Source organism: Trachypithecus francoisi, unplaced genomic scaffold (assembly GCF_009764315.1).
Source record: "Trachypithecus francoisi isolate TF-2019V2 unplaced genomic scaffold, Tfra_2.0 Lachesis_group0, whole genome shotgun sequence".
Classification (NCBI taxonomy): Eukaryota; Metazoa; Chordata; class Mammalia; order Primates; family Cercopithecidae; genus Trachypithecus; species Trachypithecus francoisi.
Genome location: NW_022681453.1, coordinates 7139923 through 7154397, shown reverse-complemented (window position 1 = coordinate 7154397; position 14475 = coordinate 7139923). Strand labels below are relative to the sequence as shown.

Here is a 14475-nt window from a genome sequence, read left to right as displayed (position 1 = left end):
CTAATCTAATGTGAAAACATTTTTATCACCCCTAAAATAAACTTTATACCCACTAGAAGTCACTTCCTATCACCACCTCACCCCCTCCCACAGTCTCAAGCAAACATCAATCTACTTTTTATGTCTATAGATTTGACAATTCTGCATATTTCATGTAAATTAGATCCCATAATATATGATATTTTGTAACTGATTTCTTTCACTTAGCATAATGTTCATTCATGTTATAGCACATGTCAGTATTTTACCCCTTTCTTTGCCAAGTAATAGTCCACTATATGGATAGCCACATTTTGCTTATCCATTTACCAGTTAAAGTACATTTGGCTTGGTTTCACTTTTTGGCTACTCTGAATAATGCTGCTATGAACATTTGTGTGCAAATTTTTGTGTAGACAAATGTTAAGACTACTATACTTTTTAGTTTTTATTTTATTATTCTTTAGATTTTTTTCAAATACATATATTTTTTATTTCAATAGCTTTTGGGGTACGAGTGGTTTTGGTTACATGATGAATTGTATAGTAGTGACCTCTAAGGCTTTAGTGCACTCATCACCGAGTAGTATACTCTACTGTTTTAGAAGGGTATATACATATGCATAGAAAAATGTATCGAAAATTACCACTAGGTAATTGATTCCTGGTGCATTACTTTTGCAAGGCACTCAAAATTTTGTATAATTTAGAAATAAACAGGAAATAAAACAGTCAACAAGAACCATTATGTAATAAAGTACTACTACTCTACTTAATCGTGAAGATTGTGAGAATTGTGAGTAATTTTTATTTATTTCTTGCTTGTCTATATATTATAAAATTTTATACTTACACTTTTTGCAGTAAAGAAAAATGTTAAGAGTTTATACTAGTTTGTGAAGTACAGATGCTCCCCAATTTATGATGGGATTACATCTCAACAAACCTATCTTAAATTGAGAATATCTTAGGCTGAAAATGCATTTAATACACCTAACCTACTAAGCATCATAGCTTAGCCTAGCCTACCTTAAATATGCTTAAAACACTTACATTGCCCTACAGTTGGGTAAAACCATCTAACATAAAACCTATTTTATAATAAGGCCTATTTTATAATAAATTAAATGTCATATGTATTAATAATTTATTGAATACTGTTCTGAAAGTGAAAAACAGAATGTTGTATGGAAACTCGATGTACAGTTTCTACTAAATGCATATCACTTCTACAACATCATAAAGTTGAAAAACCCTGAGTCAAACCATTGTAAGTTGTGAACTATCTGTATTTCAAAAAAAATCCAAGAATTTTGTAGCTTTAGGTTCATGATTGATCATTGAAACAAGTGATTTTTCTCCTTTTTAAAAAATAATTTCATTTACGAAATATTAACATCACCAGAAATGTAAAATGTGCTCTAATCTCACCACTTCAAAAATAAAAATAGATAAGGAAGCCAGCTTCTCCATTTGCTCATCCAGTCTCATCCCATCCCAGAGTCTGACAATCTGTATATATCTTCTTCACCTTTTCTCTATGGTTGTACTGACTTATCTATCTATCCATCCATCCAAACACTTGCTTATATTTTAAATATATATATAAACAGTAGAACCAGGCTACAAATATTAACTTAAGCTTGATTTTTTCTCAATTAAAATATACAACTTACAGATTATTTTCAGTTTTTAGCATCATAAAGAATTATACAAGTGACCATCCTTAGGTAAATGGGGTAGATTCCAGAGTGGCATTTCTAAGTCAAAGAATTATACAAATTTTAACACAAAATTACTTTCTAAAAGGAATATGCCATCCTGTTAGATGAGTTGGTCTTATTGGTTTCCTTATGTATATATTTATTTATTGATGAGTTTCAGCTTCTTTTAATAATTTTGTTCTTCTTTTTCTGGAAATTCACTCTTCATGTTGTCAGGCTGTTTTTCTTTTGATTTGTTTGTCTTGGTCATAATAATTTGCAGGAACTCTTTGTATACTAGTGATGTTCACTGTTTGCTTGGTTATATGTATTGCAAATATTTTCTCCCAGGCTGTCATTTCATTGTGAACTTTTTTCTCTCCATGAACCTAAGAGATAATGTTTCATTCGAGTATTTTTATTCCAACTGTGAAGCTGATGATCTTTGTTGACCTATAAATAAAACTACATTGAAATATCTTAGACTTGCAACAGAAAAAAAATAGTTTCAGTATTCAATCACTGAATTTAAAGTGAAGACTTTTGAAGCCAGATCTCAAAATGTATATATATATATATATCTGTATATATATATATATAATATATGTATATATGTATTCTTTCTTGATTGCCAGTGTGAACCATATGTGTGTGCATGTTTGTGTGTGTGTACATAGATATATACCATAATAATTACATCACCCCATTGTCTCCAAAGTCTTTATATAGGTTTGGTATCTCTCACTGACTATCTTTAAATATAATTTTAAGCATATGTGCTTTGAAGTCAGACAGACCTTTGTACAAGTTCCAACTCTGTCATTTATGAGCTAGTGACTTTGTGCAAGTTCCTTAACCTACCTAACCTCTGTCTCCTTAACTATAGACTATAAATATAAGGGTTACTATATGGGGATAAAAATTATATAATTCACATTGAGCACAGTGTCTGTCACATAATAAGCACTTAATACATGTTATTTTTGTCATCATCCTTGTCCTTATAAGTACAACTGCTAGTCTTCATTCCGTGGATAAGTATACTACTAAGTAGTGACATTCTGAAACAGCCACAATAAATGACAAACTTCTAGCCCTCAGAAAAACCTCCAGATTCCTCACCCAAACAGTATCCCTTCTCAGGCCTTAGTGTCCCATTTGACATTGTAAAGTCAAAGCTAACCTGCCTCTCAAAACTGTTACTGCCCTAGCATTCCTACTCCAGCATTTGCCCTCATGATTTGTGTTCTCTTCCATGGAGTCTGTCAGTGACAAATAACCAAGTCAGCTTACAGAACCACACTGAATGAACAGGGCAGCAGTTTGCTGCCAGAAAAGTTCTTGTTTTTTGTTCTTTTCTTTTTAATCTAATTAATTAGAAAAGAGAGATTCAGAAAATGGTTGACACTGGCAATTAACAAAGAAATATAAAATCGAAGAGAAAAAGAAAGGAGAAGGTATGCTACTATGCTCCTCACTGAATCTCCATGGCTTTAATATTTACCAGAGTGTGTACATAATTTCAGGGTTCTTTCTTCTTTCTTTCTTTACTTTTTTTTTTTTTTTTTGAGATAGAGTCTTACTCTGCCACCCAGTCTAGAGTGCAGTGGCACGATCTCAGCTCACTGCAACCTCCGCCTCCAGGATTCAAGTGATTCTCCTGCCTTAACCTCCCAGGTAGCTGGGACTACAGGCATGCACCACCATGCCCAGCTAATTTTTTTTGTATTTTTAGTAGAGATGGGATTTCACCATGTTGGCCAGACTGGTCTCAAATTCCTGACCTCAGGTGATCTGCCCGCAAATAAGCATTTTTTCAAGCCTCATATGACATAATAGAAATACCTTAAATTCCCTCCACCTTTAAATAAGTCAGGAATTCTCTTAGGAACTAATCTCTGAGGATGGATAAACCAGTTCAGCTGAAATTCAAGCTGACCCAGATTCAAACTTTAACACAAAATTTCAAACTTTTGAGATGGAAGAAGAATTGAGATCATTTGTTATTATGTTGTTGGTGGTGGTGTTATTTTACAGTCCATAGTTTCTGCCAAAGATAAAGCTCTGTGATTACAAGAGAATTAGCTCAAAGTATTTTCTAGGCAGGCTGAAATTAGGGAATTGAGTGAATTTTGCAGAAAAGCAAGGACATGAGATGAGACCCAAAATAAAGTTTAAAAGAGTTTACAAGTCATTATCCTTGGATTTCATTGGTACTTGGTTCTGTGATGAAGGTGACCTCATTTGACATTGGAGATTTGTATACAAATTAAATTTGAGAAGTACTATTAGAGGATAAGACAGAAAGTTCAAATTGATACAGAGTTCAGGCCACTTCTGTGCTGGCTGACCTGAGCCACCTGAATTAGTTTACAGAGTATACAATGAGCTTGACTTGTGCATAATGTGGATTTGAAAGAATTCATATTGAAAGGCCTTTTTAATGAGCCCAAAGTTCTTGACTTAGATCTGCTTAGGTGTAATGCTCTCCTTAGATTCACAAGGAGGAGGAAGAAATTTCACTAGTAGATTGATTACACTCATTTAGAATCCCAAAGTCCCCTCGGGTTCTAAAATCCAATTTACTCATTCAGCCATTCCACAGACATTTGTTAAACCCCAATTTGAGCCAATGTTGGAATGCAGCAGAGCAGATGCCTTTGGTGCTGGCTCGGCATGGTGGCTTTTGCCTGTAATCCCAACGATTTAGGAGGCTGACATGGGAGGACGGCTTGAGGCCAGAAGCTTGAAACCAACCTGGTCATCATGATGAGACCCTTGTCTCTACAGAAAAAATAAATAAATAAATAAAAATAAAATAAAACACATTCCTTTAGTGCCTAATGTAAAGGAAAAGAAATAGTTTGGTAGGTCACTGAGTAAGAATAAGTAAATCTCTTGTGTATTCCAGCCAAAATTTGTGTCTGACTCTACATTTGCCTTTCAGATAAACAGTTTTGTTATGCAATTCAAAACACAAACCCACTGCCATTGTTTTTGGAGTAGGAGAGGAAAATAATCTGAGAAAGCTCTGCTTGAAACTTTTAAATTAATAACAAACGTTAAACTCTATGAACTTTAAAAGAAAAAGACAGTCTATGATTTTTCAATTAAAGAATACATTTCTGAACAAATGGATTTGCCACAGGATTTTTTTTCAGTGTACTACATTCATGTAAACGTACATTACCCATCGAGGATAACCACGTTTCATAACAGGAGGCACAGCCACATGCTGAATATGATTCCGATACAACTCAGCCTTTAAAAAAGAAGCAGATGTCTCAAATTATGACGATAGGTCTGCTGAGAAAAAACTAGAAATTATATAAACAATGTATATTATTTAAGGCAACTTTTTTTGCAAGCTAGATAGAAAAGCAAGTGCGTGGTAGGTGTAAAAGGTGACGACACAGCATGCTTAAATAGAACCCTTGCAGAATCTCCAAACTACTGATTTCCTTGCTTCCACACAGTTAAACCTGCAACACTGAACAACCCATCCACCTCTAACTGTGCCAATCTGCTGACTGTCTGGAATAAACATATTTCTTTAGAAACCTGTGAAATATGCTTAAATTGAATTAAGGTTACCTTCTAAACATTATGGTTCTTGTTAAACTTTGGAACCTAAAAGAAAAATGGACTTAGATTTTTTTTTTTTTTTTTTTTTACTGTAGTCACTTGAAAACTATTTTCTCTAAGTCATTTATTTTCCTGTGAACTTTTGAGAAATTGCCGGTTTGCTTCTAATTATCTCCTCAAGGTCAGGGAGCATTTCTGCTGTTTCTCCTGTTTTCCCCTCCCACAGATGCTGGGTTAGTGCAGAGGGACAGGCTAAGGTCAAATTGCCTTCAGAGAGTGCATTTACTGCACTGGAGCACTTAACTCCTTAGGTTAAGATTGGCTGCCCTGCTGCCCTTCTGGAGCCAAGGTTAATGCATTTTTGCGTGTCTACTTAAACTTAAAACAATACCTGGCCCTAAGCCAGTGCTCAACAAACATTTGCTAAATGGAGATAGAACATGATGACTTGTTTTTTTGAAACTAAACGTAAATGACTCCGAAGGAGATACTCATGAAACATATCTTAATGAAAAAGCAGGAATACCTGGTTTGGTTTGCAGTCACGTGAAAGACCAAAGCAGGAAGATCAGCTAGCACCATTTCGTCCTTGGACAGATGAGGAAACTGAGGCTCAGAGAGGCTAAGGGATATCATAAGGTCATTCAGGACAACCCACATCAGTACCCTGAATCCCAAACCCTGTGCCTCACCTCCTCTGAACGCCAGACTGGTCCATCCAGCTGCCAAGAGCTCCATGTAGTGACTGAGGTGCTGCTTAGACTAACCTTGGCTCCCCGACCACCTCCAGTTAGCTTTCCCCCTGACTGCCCCATTTAGTAACAGTCACTTCACTTCTCAGGCCCAAAATCTAGGAGTCATTCTTGTTTACTCTAACCTCCACACCCTATATGCAGCACACCAGCAAGTCCGTGTATTTCTACTTATACCACTTGTCCCAGATGTATACACCTCTCACTAACTTTGTCTGAGCTGGATGGGCTGCAGTGGCTGTGCCTGCCTTCACTCTTGCGCCTTCAGGTCCCTCTCTGCAGGTGGAGCCATTGGTTCAAAATGGAAATCTGATCATATTATTTCCCCTGCTTAATCTCTTTCTCACTGGAACTTCCCCTACCAGTGTCTTTAAATCTCACACAGAATCCAAAGTTCATACCATGGATTACAAGACTTTATGTGATTGAGATTTGTAAAGTGAGTGGATAGTGTCCTTTGGAGGGACAATTTCCTTCCATTCCACTTCAAAGTCAGAGGAGGGATCACTGGCCTCAGATGCTTGAATTTCTTGCCAAATATCAAGAAAGAGTGCTTTTCAGAGAAAGAATTAAAGAGGTGGGAATGACCAAATACCATGAGGCAGACCTTAGTATCAAGTCCATATCATTAGTTCCAGGTACACATTACAACCTTGAACAACGAACCTGTGCCAATAGATGCTCTCAATATGCACTGTTAGAGCTCCTTGGGATGAAGACTGTGTCTGTGCATCTTTAAACCCTGAGAGCCTGGCACAGTCTCAGGATGAAATTGGGACTCAATACATGCTCATGGGATGGAATAATAAATGACAAAAGTCACACCTGTCTGTGACATGCCTCATCACACAGTGCTGTAACAGTGCCAAGTTATTTGTAGCCTCTTCTGCTAGTTACTCTCAGCCCACATTGAGCTGTTTAGAAGAGAACGGGGAGAGAGGGCCATTGTCAGAAAACAAGATACTTATTTTGTCTGCCAAGCATAGGCCAGAACTGTCATCAAATGCCCCTCTCCAAAACAGGGGGTCTCGTGAAAATTTTTTGGCATTTGGTCTTTTGCTGTCTTCCCCCTGGAACTTTCCAGATGTGAACACCATGGTATAATTTCACATTCTGGTTCTGTAGACTGTGTTACACAGCTCTCCCAGGAACAGCAATTCTGAAGGTGTCAGTATTGTGCAGTATTGGCCCACTGCAGACTAGAGAATTGAGTCTCAAAAAAAAGGTCAAAGAACCCAAGTGGGGTCCCAAGCATGCTAGGGTGCAAATTGCCAACCTTTCAAACCTTGTGATAGCCTGTTATTTGTTTACTTAGTATTCCTGTCCTTTCCTTACCTCCTCCCTGCATACAACTGTTCCCAAAAGTGGCTCATATCATGATATTTTCTCACGTTAATTTAATTTCACACTGTTTCTTGAAATAGCTGGTGATACCCTGTGCCTGAGCATCACGGCAGGTTTATAAGAGCTGGCATTAGACTTCACAACATCTGTCTGCCCTAATCTCTTCATCAAAGCTTTTAACAAGCTGCCATCACAGACAGTCCTTTCTCAATGGATGGAAAATATTTCCGGAACAATATTCAAGCACTCCATTTTCCTGTCAGAAAACTAATTGTGGCTGACTGATAAATCAGTATGAAAAATCAAATTTAAATGAACCAAATTTAAATTTATAAGAGCCTCATTTAACATGCAATTAATTTTATGTCTATAATAAAGAGAGTAAAGCCTCTGGTCTCCATGAGGAATTAAAGAGGCTAATAAGAGAGTGCTAAATGCTGTGCCCCATGGAAATGGGATAACATGATTCTCAAACACTGTCATCCTTTTGGTTGCATAATATTGTATACAATATGTTCTACTTCAGGGAAGTATTAATTTTACTAAAATTAATTTTTTTCTGAGTATTCATAGAAATGTGACCAAATGGTTAGGGCTGAAACATAGGCTGTTGGTTCCTGACTCCCTTTTCAAGTTCTTATTCTCTCCTTTATATTACCTCTTCAGTCTTTATAGCTTCTAGTGTTTTTGTTTCTTCCCCCAAAATGGGGAATAATAGAAATGGTAGAGCTCAGCTATATTTCATGTTCCTTAAACTTTGTTCCAATTAGTAAAATGTTGAGCAAAGGCTTCATTTGCTAACCCCTTTATATTACTATTAAAACCAACATTTACATTAAGATGGGGTTGGGGCAGTCATTTATTTCTGATTTAAACCATTCTAATGAGTTTTATGTGTAATAAATGTATCTCTGGCTCACTATAAGCCTATTAAGTGATCCAAAACATTAACGTTAATTTGCATTGTTCAAGAAGAAAAACACTAACTGTTGGAAAGAAGCTGCTTTTTATTCTAAATTTTGCTTCTGGATATTGCCGCATACAAGTCACTGTGAAGGTCGTTCCTAAGTATAAATTTTCCTGTGAGAGTGATAACATTCCTGAAAAAGTTCTAAGACTTTTCTTGTTGGGGGAAGTCAGCCTTTGATGTAATTTAAAAATGTTCTAGGGTCAATTAACAATCATTGTATTCAAAGCATTTTTGAAACTATTCCAATTCTATTTTTTTAAAGTAAATTCTTGAAAGAAACCAAACTTCAACTCTTTGAATACTGCTCATATTTAGATTTTGGGGTTTGTTTCCTGCTTCTGCTCCCAGGATTGAAGGGCTCCCTCCAGAGGCTGCAGCTGGAGTATGTGGATGTGGTCTTTGCTAATCGACCAGACAGTAACACTCCCATGGAAGGTAAGTTAAGAACTTTAATAAAATACTCTAGAATTCTTGAGTCAGTTTGAGGACTTACTCTGCTCACAGTAGGAAATGAATTGTATTGAGACTGATCGAACTGAATGTGGAAAACAAAAATATTTCTGACTGATGCCTTTTGGCCTCAGCATTTACTCCCAAAACCAATGCTCTGCCTGCTGCATCTTCTTATTTTAAAGCAGTTGAAGACACTGGGTTTGTGGCACCCGCTGGTTACAGTGCTCACCTTTTCCAGGTTCATTTCACTTTCGTGATTTCATCAACTAAAACAATAAAGTTAATTGGAAAGGGGCTTTATAACTTAGCCATCATCATTTCACAGTAAATCCTTTGAGGATCTTCCTCTTTTATAATGGCTCTAAGTCTGATTAGTTTCCAGTTTGTGGTAGCAACGCTCAGTGGTGCCACCAGCAGGGATTCCACAGCAGCGACTGCTTCAAAATAAGATTTCATTGCAGTTTGATTGTTGATTCTCAAGGAGCTGCAACATTTTATCGCCTTTCTATTATAACTGTTCGAGGACCACAGTTTAAGCTTCTTCCTGTGGAAGCTTTCAGAATGTTTCTAAAACCAGATTTTCTTCCATTTACATTTATTTACGGAACTTGCTAGGATGTTTGAGGCAGAAGATAGTTTGAGAGGATGAGGATGAATTGAAAAGAATGTTCCAGTTAACTGAAGTTTAAAATCACATGGATTATCACTTACCTGAGGTGACTGAGAATGAAGATATTTGAGAAAAAGAGCAAAAATGAATATTCTGGTTATTTGAACAATATGATATGGATTACCACTTTTAAAATAATTAGAATAGTTTGATTCACATGAGATTACACTGAAGGTAACTTTGTCCTTGATGATTCAAAAGGCAGGATCTTGTAATAAACCAGATTCTGTAAAGAGTGATTCTTGTTATAGGGTTATAGAAGGGTTGTAGTAGTGGGAAAGTATAAATGATTGACATATTATAAATTTTTCTAGGTTGTATTTCTGACCATAAAAAAGTTATGGAAATTACTTTCCTTGCCATTTATCTCGTTCTCAACTACAGAGAAATGTAAAATATATATATTCTTATATCTAACTTTCTCCTACAGTTTTCTTCTTTCTTGAATCCGGGTAAAATTAGGAGTTTATTATAAACAGTATCAGTGTTGGAAATTTTCCATGGAAATGACATAAAACTGCATATTTTTTGTCAAAGCAAAGATTAGGTGTTTGATAAAGCAAATCATAAGCATAAGAAGTATTTATTGCAAGGATAATATGATGTCATACAACTCTTTTTTATTTTTTATCTTATTTTTCCATAAGTTATTGGGGTACAGGTGGTAGTTGGTTACATGAGTAAGTGCTTTAGTGGTGATTTGTAAGATTTTGGTGCACTTATCACTCGAGCAGAATACACTGCTCCATATTTGTAGTCTTTTATCTCTCGCCCCTCTCCCACTCTTCCCCCCAAGTCCCCAGAGTCCATTGTAGCATGCTTATACCTTTGTGTACTCATAGCTTAGTTCTCACATATCGGTGAGAATATACAATGTTTGGTTTTCCATTCCTGGGTTACTTCACTTAGAATAATAGTCTCCAGTATCATCCAGGTCACTGCAAATGCTGTTAATTCATTCCTTTTTATGGCTGAGTAGTATTCCATCATATATATATATCTCACAGTTTCTTTATCCGCTCATTGATTGATGAGCATTTGAGTTGGTTCCACAATTTTTGCAATTGTGAATTGTGCTGCTGTAAACACGCATGTGCAAGTATCTTTTTCAAATAATGACTTCTTTTCCTCTGGGTAGATACCCAGTAGGGGGGTTGCTGCATCAAATGGTAGTTCTACTTTTAGTTCTTTAAGGAATATCCACACTGTTTTCCATAGTGGCTGTACTAGTTTACATTCCCACCAGCAGTGTAGAAATGTTCCAGTCATACAATTCTTAATGACACATTAAAACAGAGCACTAAAGTTATTTAGTCTGCAAAAGTGTCAAGTAAAATGCCATTTAGTGAGGTCTATGAAAGACTGGAATTGCTTCACATTTTAGGTGCCTAGTGACTATTTTCCTCTTTTAGACAGTGTTCTTTGCAACTATACCATGTAGAGGATAGCAGAACATCTAAGACTTTTAAGGATTTTTTTTTTCCCATCTTACCTCTGCCTTTTATTTTAGGAATATATTGTAGGAGTCTCTCAAACAGAAAACATAATTTGCATTACATTTATAGAAGAAGGAGGAAATCCTCAATTAGGAGTCAAACTATGTGACACCAACAAGATAATGATGTCTCTTGTATCAATATTTATAATATGTTGAAATGTATTAAAAGAAATCTTCAAAGTGTTTTAAAAAATAATTGCTGCTGTCTGGTGGAGTTCACAACATTGTTTAGCCTTTGTGGGAATCAGAGAAAATTTACATTTTCCCTGAGTAGTTTCTTATATACAATTCCACAAAGCGGAATGGGAAGCTATTTTATCATGAGTCATTTTCCAAGTTTAGAAGCATAATGAAGAGTGTCAAACAATGGAGACTGGCCACTTGTTGATAAGGTCAAGGCACATGGCATTTTGTAGCACAGCAGCAATCAACCACCTCATGCTGGAGTGTAGCCTGCTTCCCCTCACCAGCAAGAGGAGGCTCACCCAAGCAGGCCAATCAAGTTTTGAGGCTTATTCTTCTGGGAGGACCTAGCAGGGACATTCCACAGGCAGCTCCTCATGCAGGACTTGTTCCAGATTGAAATAGCATCCATGTGAGTTTTTCCTAGCTTTCAGAAATGTTTATCCTCAAACTTAGTACACTCATTTGTTCCAAGGTGGGTCTACTGGAACAATCAGAGTTTGATGTAAGTCTCTGGGAACACATCTATACATATAGTCTTTTCTACTTTACTGTGCCAGGGGAAAGTACTGATCTGGGAAATAAAGAAGCAACAGGAAATAAAGAGACAGGACTGTCAGATGGACTTGGGTGCATTTGGTACCCTAAAAATGGGGGAAAAATAAGGTGCCTGTGTTAGTTCTGGATTCCATGTTGTTGAGAGTCACCTTTGCAACAATTTTGTAAATCATACTGTGTATGTATGGGAATAAAGCTGTACATGTACAATGGGGGGTATACCTTAGGAAGACTATCAGTGTTTCTAAAAACATGACAGAAGGCAAATGTTATTTATAATCAAATTACCCTTGGAAACACTACAGTAAGGCCGGGCGCGGTGGCTCAAGCCTGTAATCCCAGCACTTTGGGAGGCCGAGACGGGCGGATCACGAGGTCAGGAGATCAAGACCATCCTGGCTAACATGGTGAAACCCCGTCTCTACTAAAAATACAAAAAACTAGCTGGGCGAGGTGGCGGGCGCCTGTAGTCCCAGCTGCTCGGGAGGCTGAGGCAGGAGAATGGCGTGAACCCGGGAGGCAGAGCTTGCAGTGAGCTGAGATCCGGCCACTGCACTCCAGTCCGGGCGACAGAGCGAGACACCGCCTCAAAAAAAAAAAAAAAAGAAAAAGAAAACACTACAGTAACTCTGTTAATGATATTCTATTGGCTTTAATTAATTATTCAATTTGTTTTTCAAATGTGGTGAAAAAAATCATCACTAGATAGTTGTCCAACCTTTTTATTTTTTGGTAGTGGCAGAAAAATCCTTAATATCAAATGATATTACTTTTTTCTTGTTTCAGCAACTCACATTGGCTATTTTAGGCTCACTTGCATCCATTTCTGTTTAAGTGACAAAACAGTGGTTGCCAAGTATATATTGTTGCGTATTTATATATTAAATCTACATGTATTAATACTATAGACCCTTAGCGTTTGTAAATCATTTTTATTGATTTCAGCTATTATTTGTCAACTCCATGGAGTCACAACACATGCTGACATAATTTTGCTGAGGCACCTCTTTTAAACACAGGGGACATAGCACTTTCAAATGAGTTCAGCCCAACTCAGTGCTTGCTCTTATTTGTCACTGATTACCGAGTGGAGTGGTTTTCAAGAACTTGGAGACACTGAGAGTCTCCAGTCATAAACTATGCAAATGTCAAGGGTCATGTGTGTGCCCAAATGAGCATCACTAAGACATGTTTTAAACAACTTCCATTTAAACATTATTAAAATGCCAATTGCATTCATGTGATTTCTACCATGAAATGATGTTAATCGGGAACATTTTAAAAATAAACCAAGATGAGTTTCAGCCAGTTTCTACATATCGTATAGCATTTGAGCCAGAAAAAGATTAACTGCAGCATCTTTATAATATATTGGCATCGTATATCCAATTAGTAGTTTCCTTCCCTTATTTCTTAGAAAATCAATAGACAAAAAGTGAGTGCTCTCAAAAGAATGGCTGTAAATTCCAAAGGTGCAATCAGTGGAGAAAGGGGTGAGACACTTCATTCGCAATCTGCAACTCCATGGAATACAGTTAGACATTTTCAGGCTATGGGAAGATGTTCCTGACAACAGAGGGGAGCTTGTGTACTTTTTCCTCTGTCCCTCTTGTTTATTTTTTCTGGTTCACCTAGTAGTAAGACATTTTTCTTTCACAGCATCTGTCATGCCATCTGTCTCTGCTACAATATCTGGCAATGATGGCATGTTTTCCAGTCCTAGAAAAAAATCAGCCCCACATCCCATTTCTTCCTTCTTATGGGTCTGTGTTCCTCCCAGTAGAGTCACTGACAGTTTTTTATGCTCTATGAAGCTCATATCCTTAATTCTCTCACTTCCACAAATCCCTAATATGTATTTCAAAATCTTCTCTCGAACTCATTAGACAAGAAAAAGTTCAGGCAATAGAGTCAGTCTGGACATGGATGGACACAGAGCATTTGTGTGTCCAAGGACCTGTATAAGGAGTTTTTTGTTTGTTTGTTTGTTTGTTTGATTATCTGTCATTCCCAAACACCAGGCTAATATCTCTACCTATACTATTCTCACTGCTCCAGGAAGAAGAGATTGAGCCTAACTGTGGTCACGAAAGGATAGTGTAAGCCTGTACCCCTTGTAGACAAAAGCAAAAAGAGAGGACACACTAACTTGTTGATCTGAGAATATGATTTTTAAATTAAATTAAATTTTAGTTAGTATTTGATTTTAAAAACACTTGGAATTGAGTCCTTACTTTTCACATAGAGCTTTTTGCCAAAACTGATTATTCTTACAGAATTCCTGAGTCATTAAATATTATTTCCATACTGATTACAGTTCCAGTTATTTATTTTTTCCTGCTAGCAGATCAGTGCAGACATAAAGCAGCCCATATGTCTTAATTTCAAATAAGAGAAGCAAGACCAAAGTTAGCTTCACTTATTCCCATAGTATCATCTTGTCAAATAACCCATTCCGTAAGTATTTACATCTTTCTAAGCCATCTTTTTTAGTGTTGTCATGTGAAAGTAGCCATCTACGGATATTCAGGGATTCAGGATATCCAATGACAACTCAGAAAATACCAGAAAGCAAAAAACATTGCAGTATCCCAAATTTTCTACATTTTGACAGTTCCAAAATACTGGACCTAGATATATAACTTCCAAAGTAAAAAGTTTTCAAAACAAAAATTAACCACCTAAAACCTAGAAACATCATTTGCCCCACAATAGATCAGCCCTTCCACCTCTATCTTTTATTATCTTCCCTGAAAGTTACCTTCAAGCTATCCGAAAAA

General features: G+C 36.7%; 1 protein-coding gene across 3 annotated transcripts in view; it reads left to right on the top strand.

Moving 5' to 3' along the window:
- Positions 1-14475, top strand: part of KCNAB1 (potassium voltage-gated channel subfamily A member regulatory beta subunit 1) — a 448855-nt gene that overhangs the window by 369909 nt on the left and 64471 nt on the right. For all 3 annotated transcript variants that reach the window (XM_033203410.1, XM_033203391.1, XM_033203400.1), the window contains exon 8: positions 8682-8768. In XM_033203410.1, coding sequence (XP_033059301.1) covers positions 8682-8768 — 87 coding nt within the window. The remainder of the gene's footprint in view (positions 1-8681; positions 8769-14475) is intronic.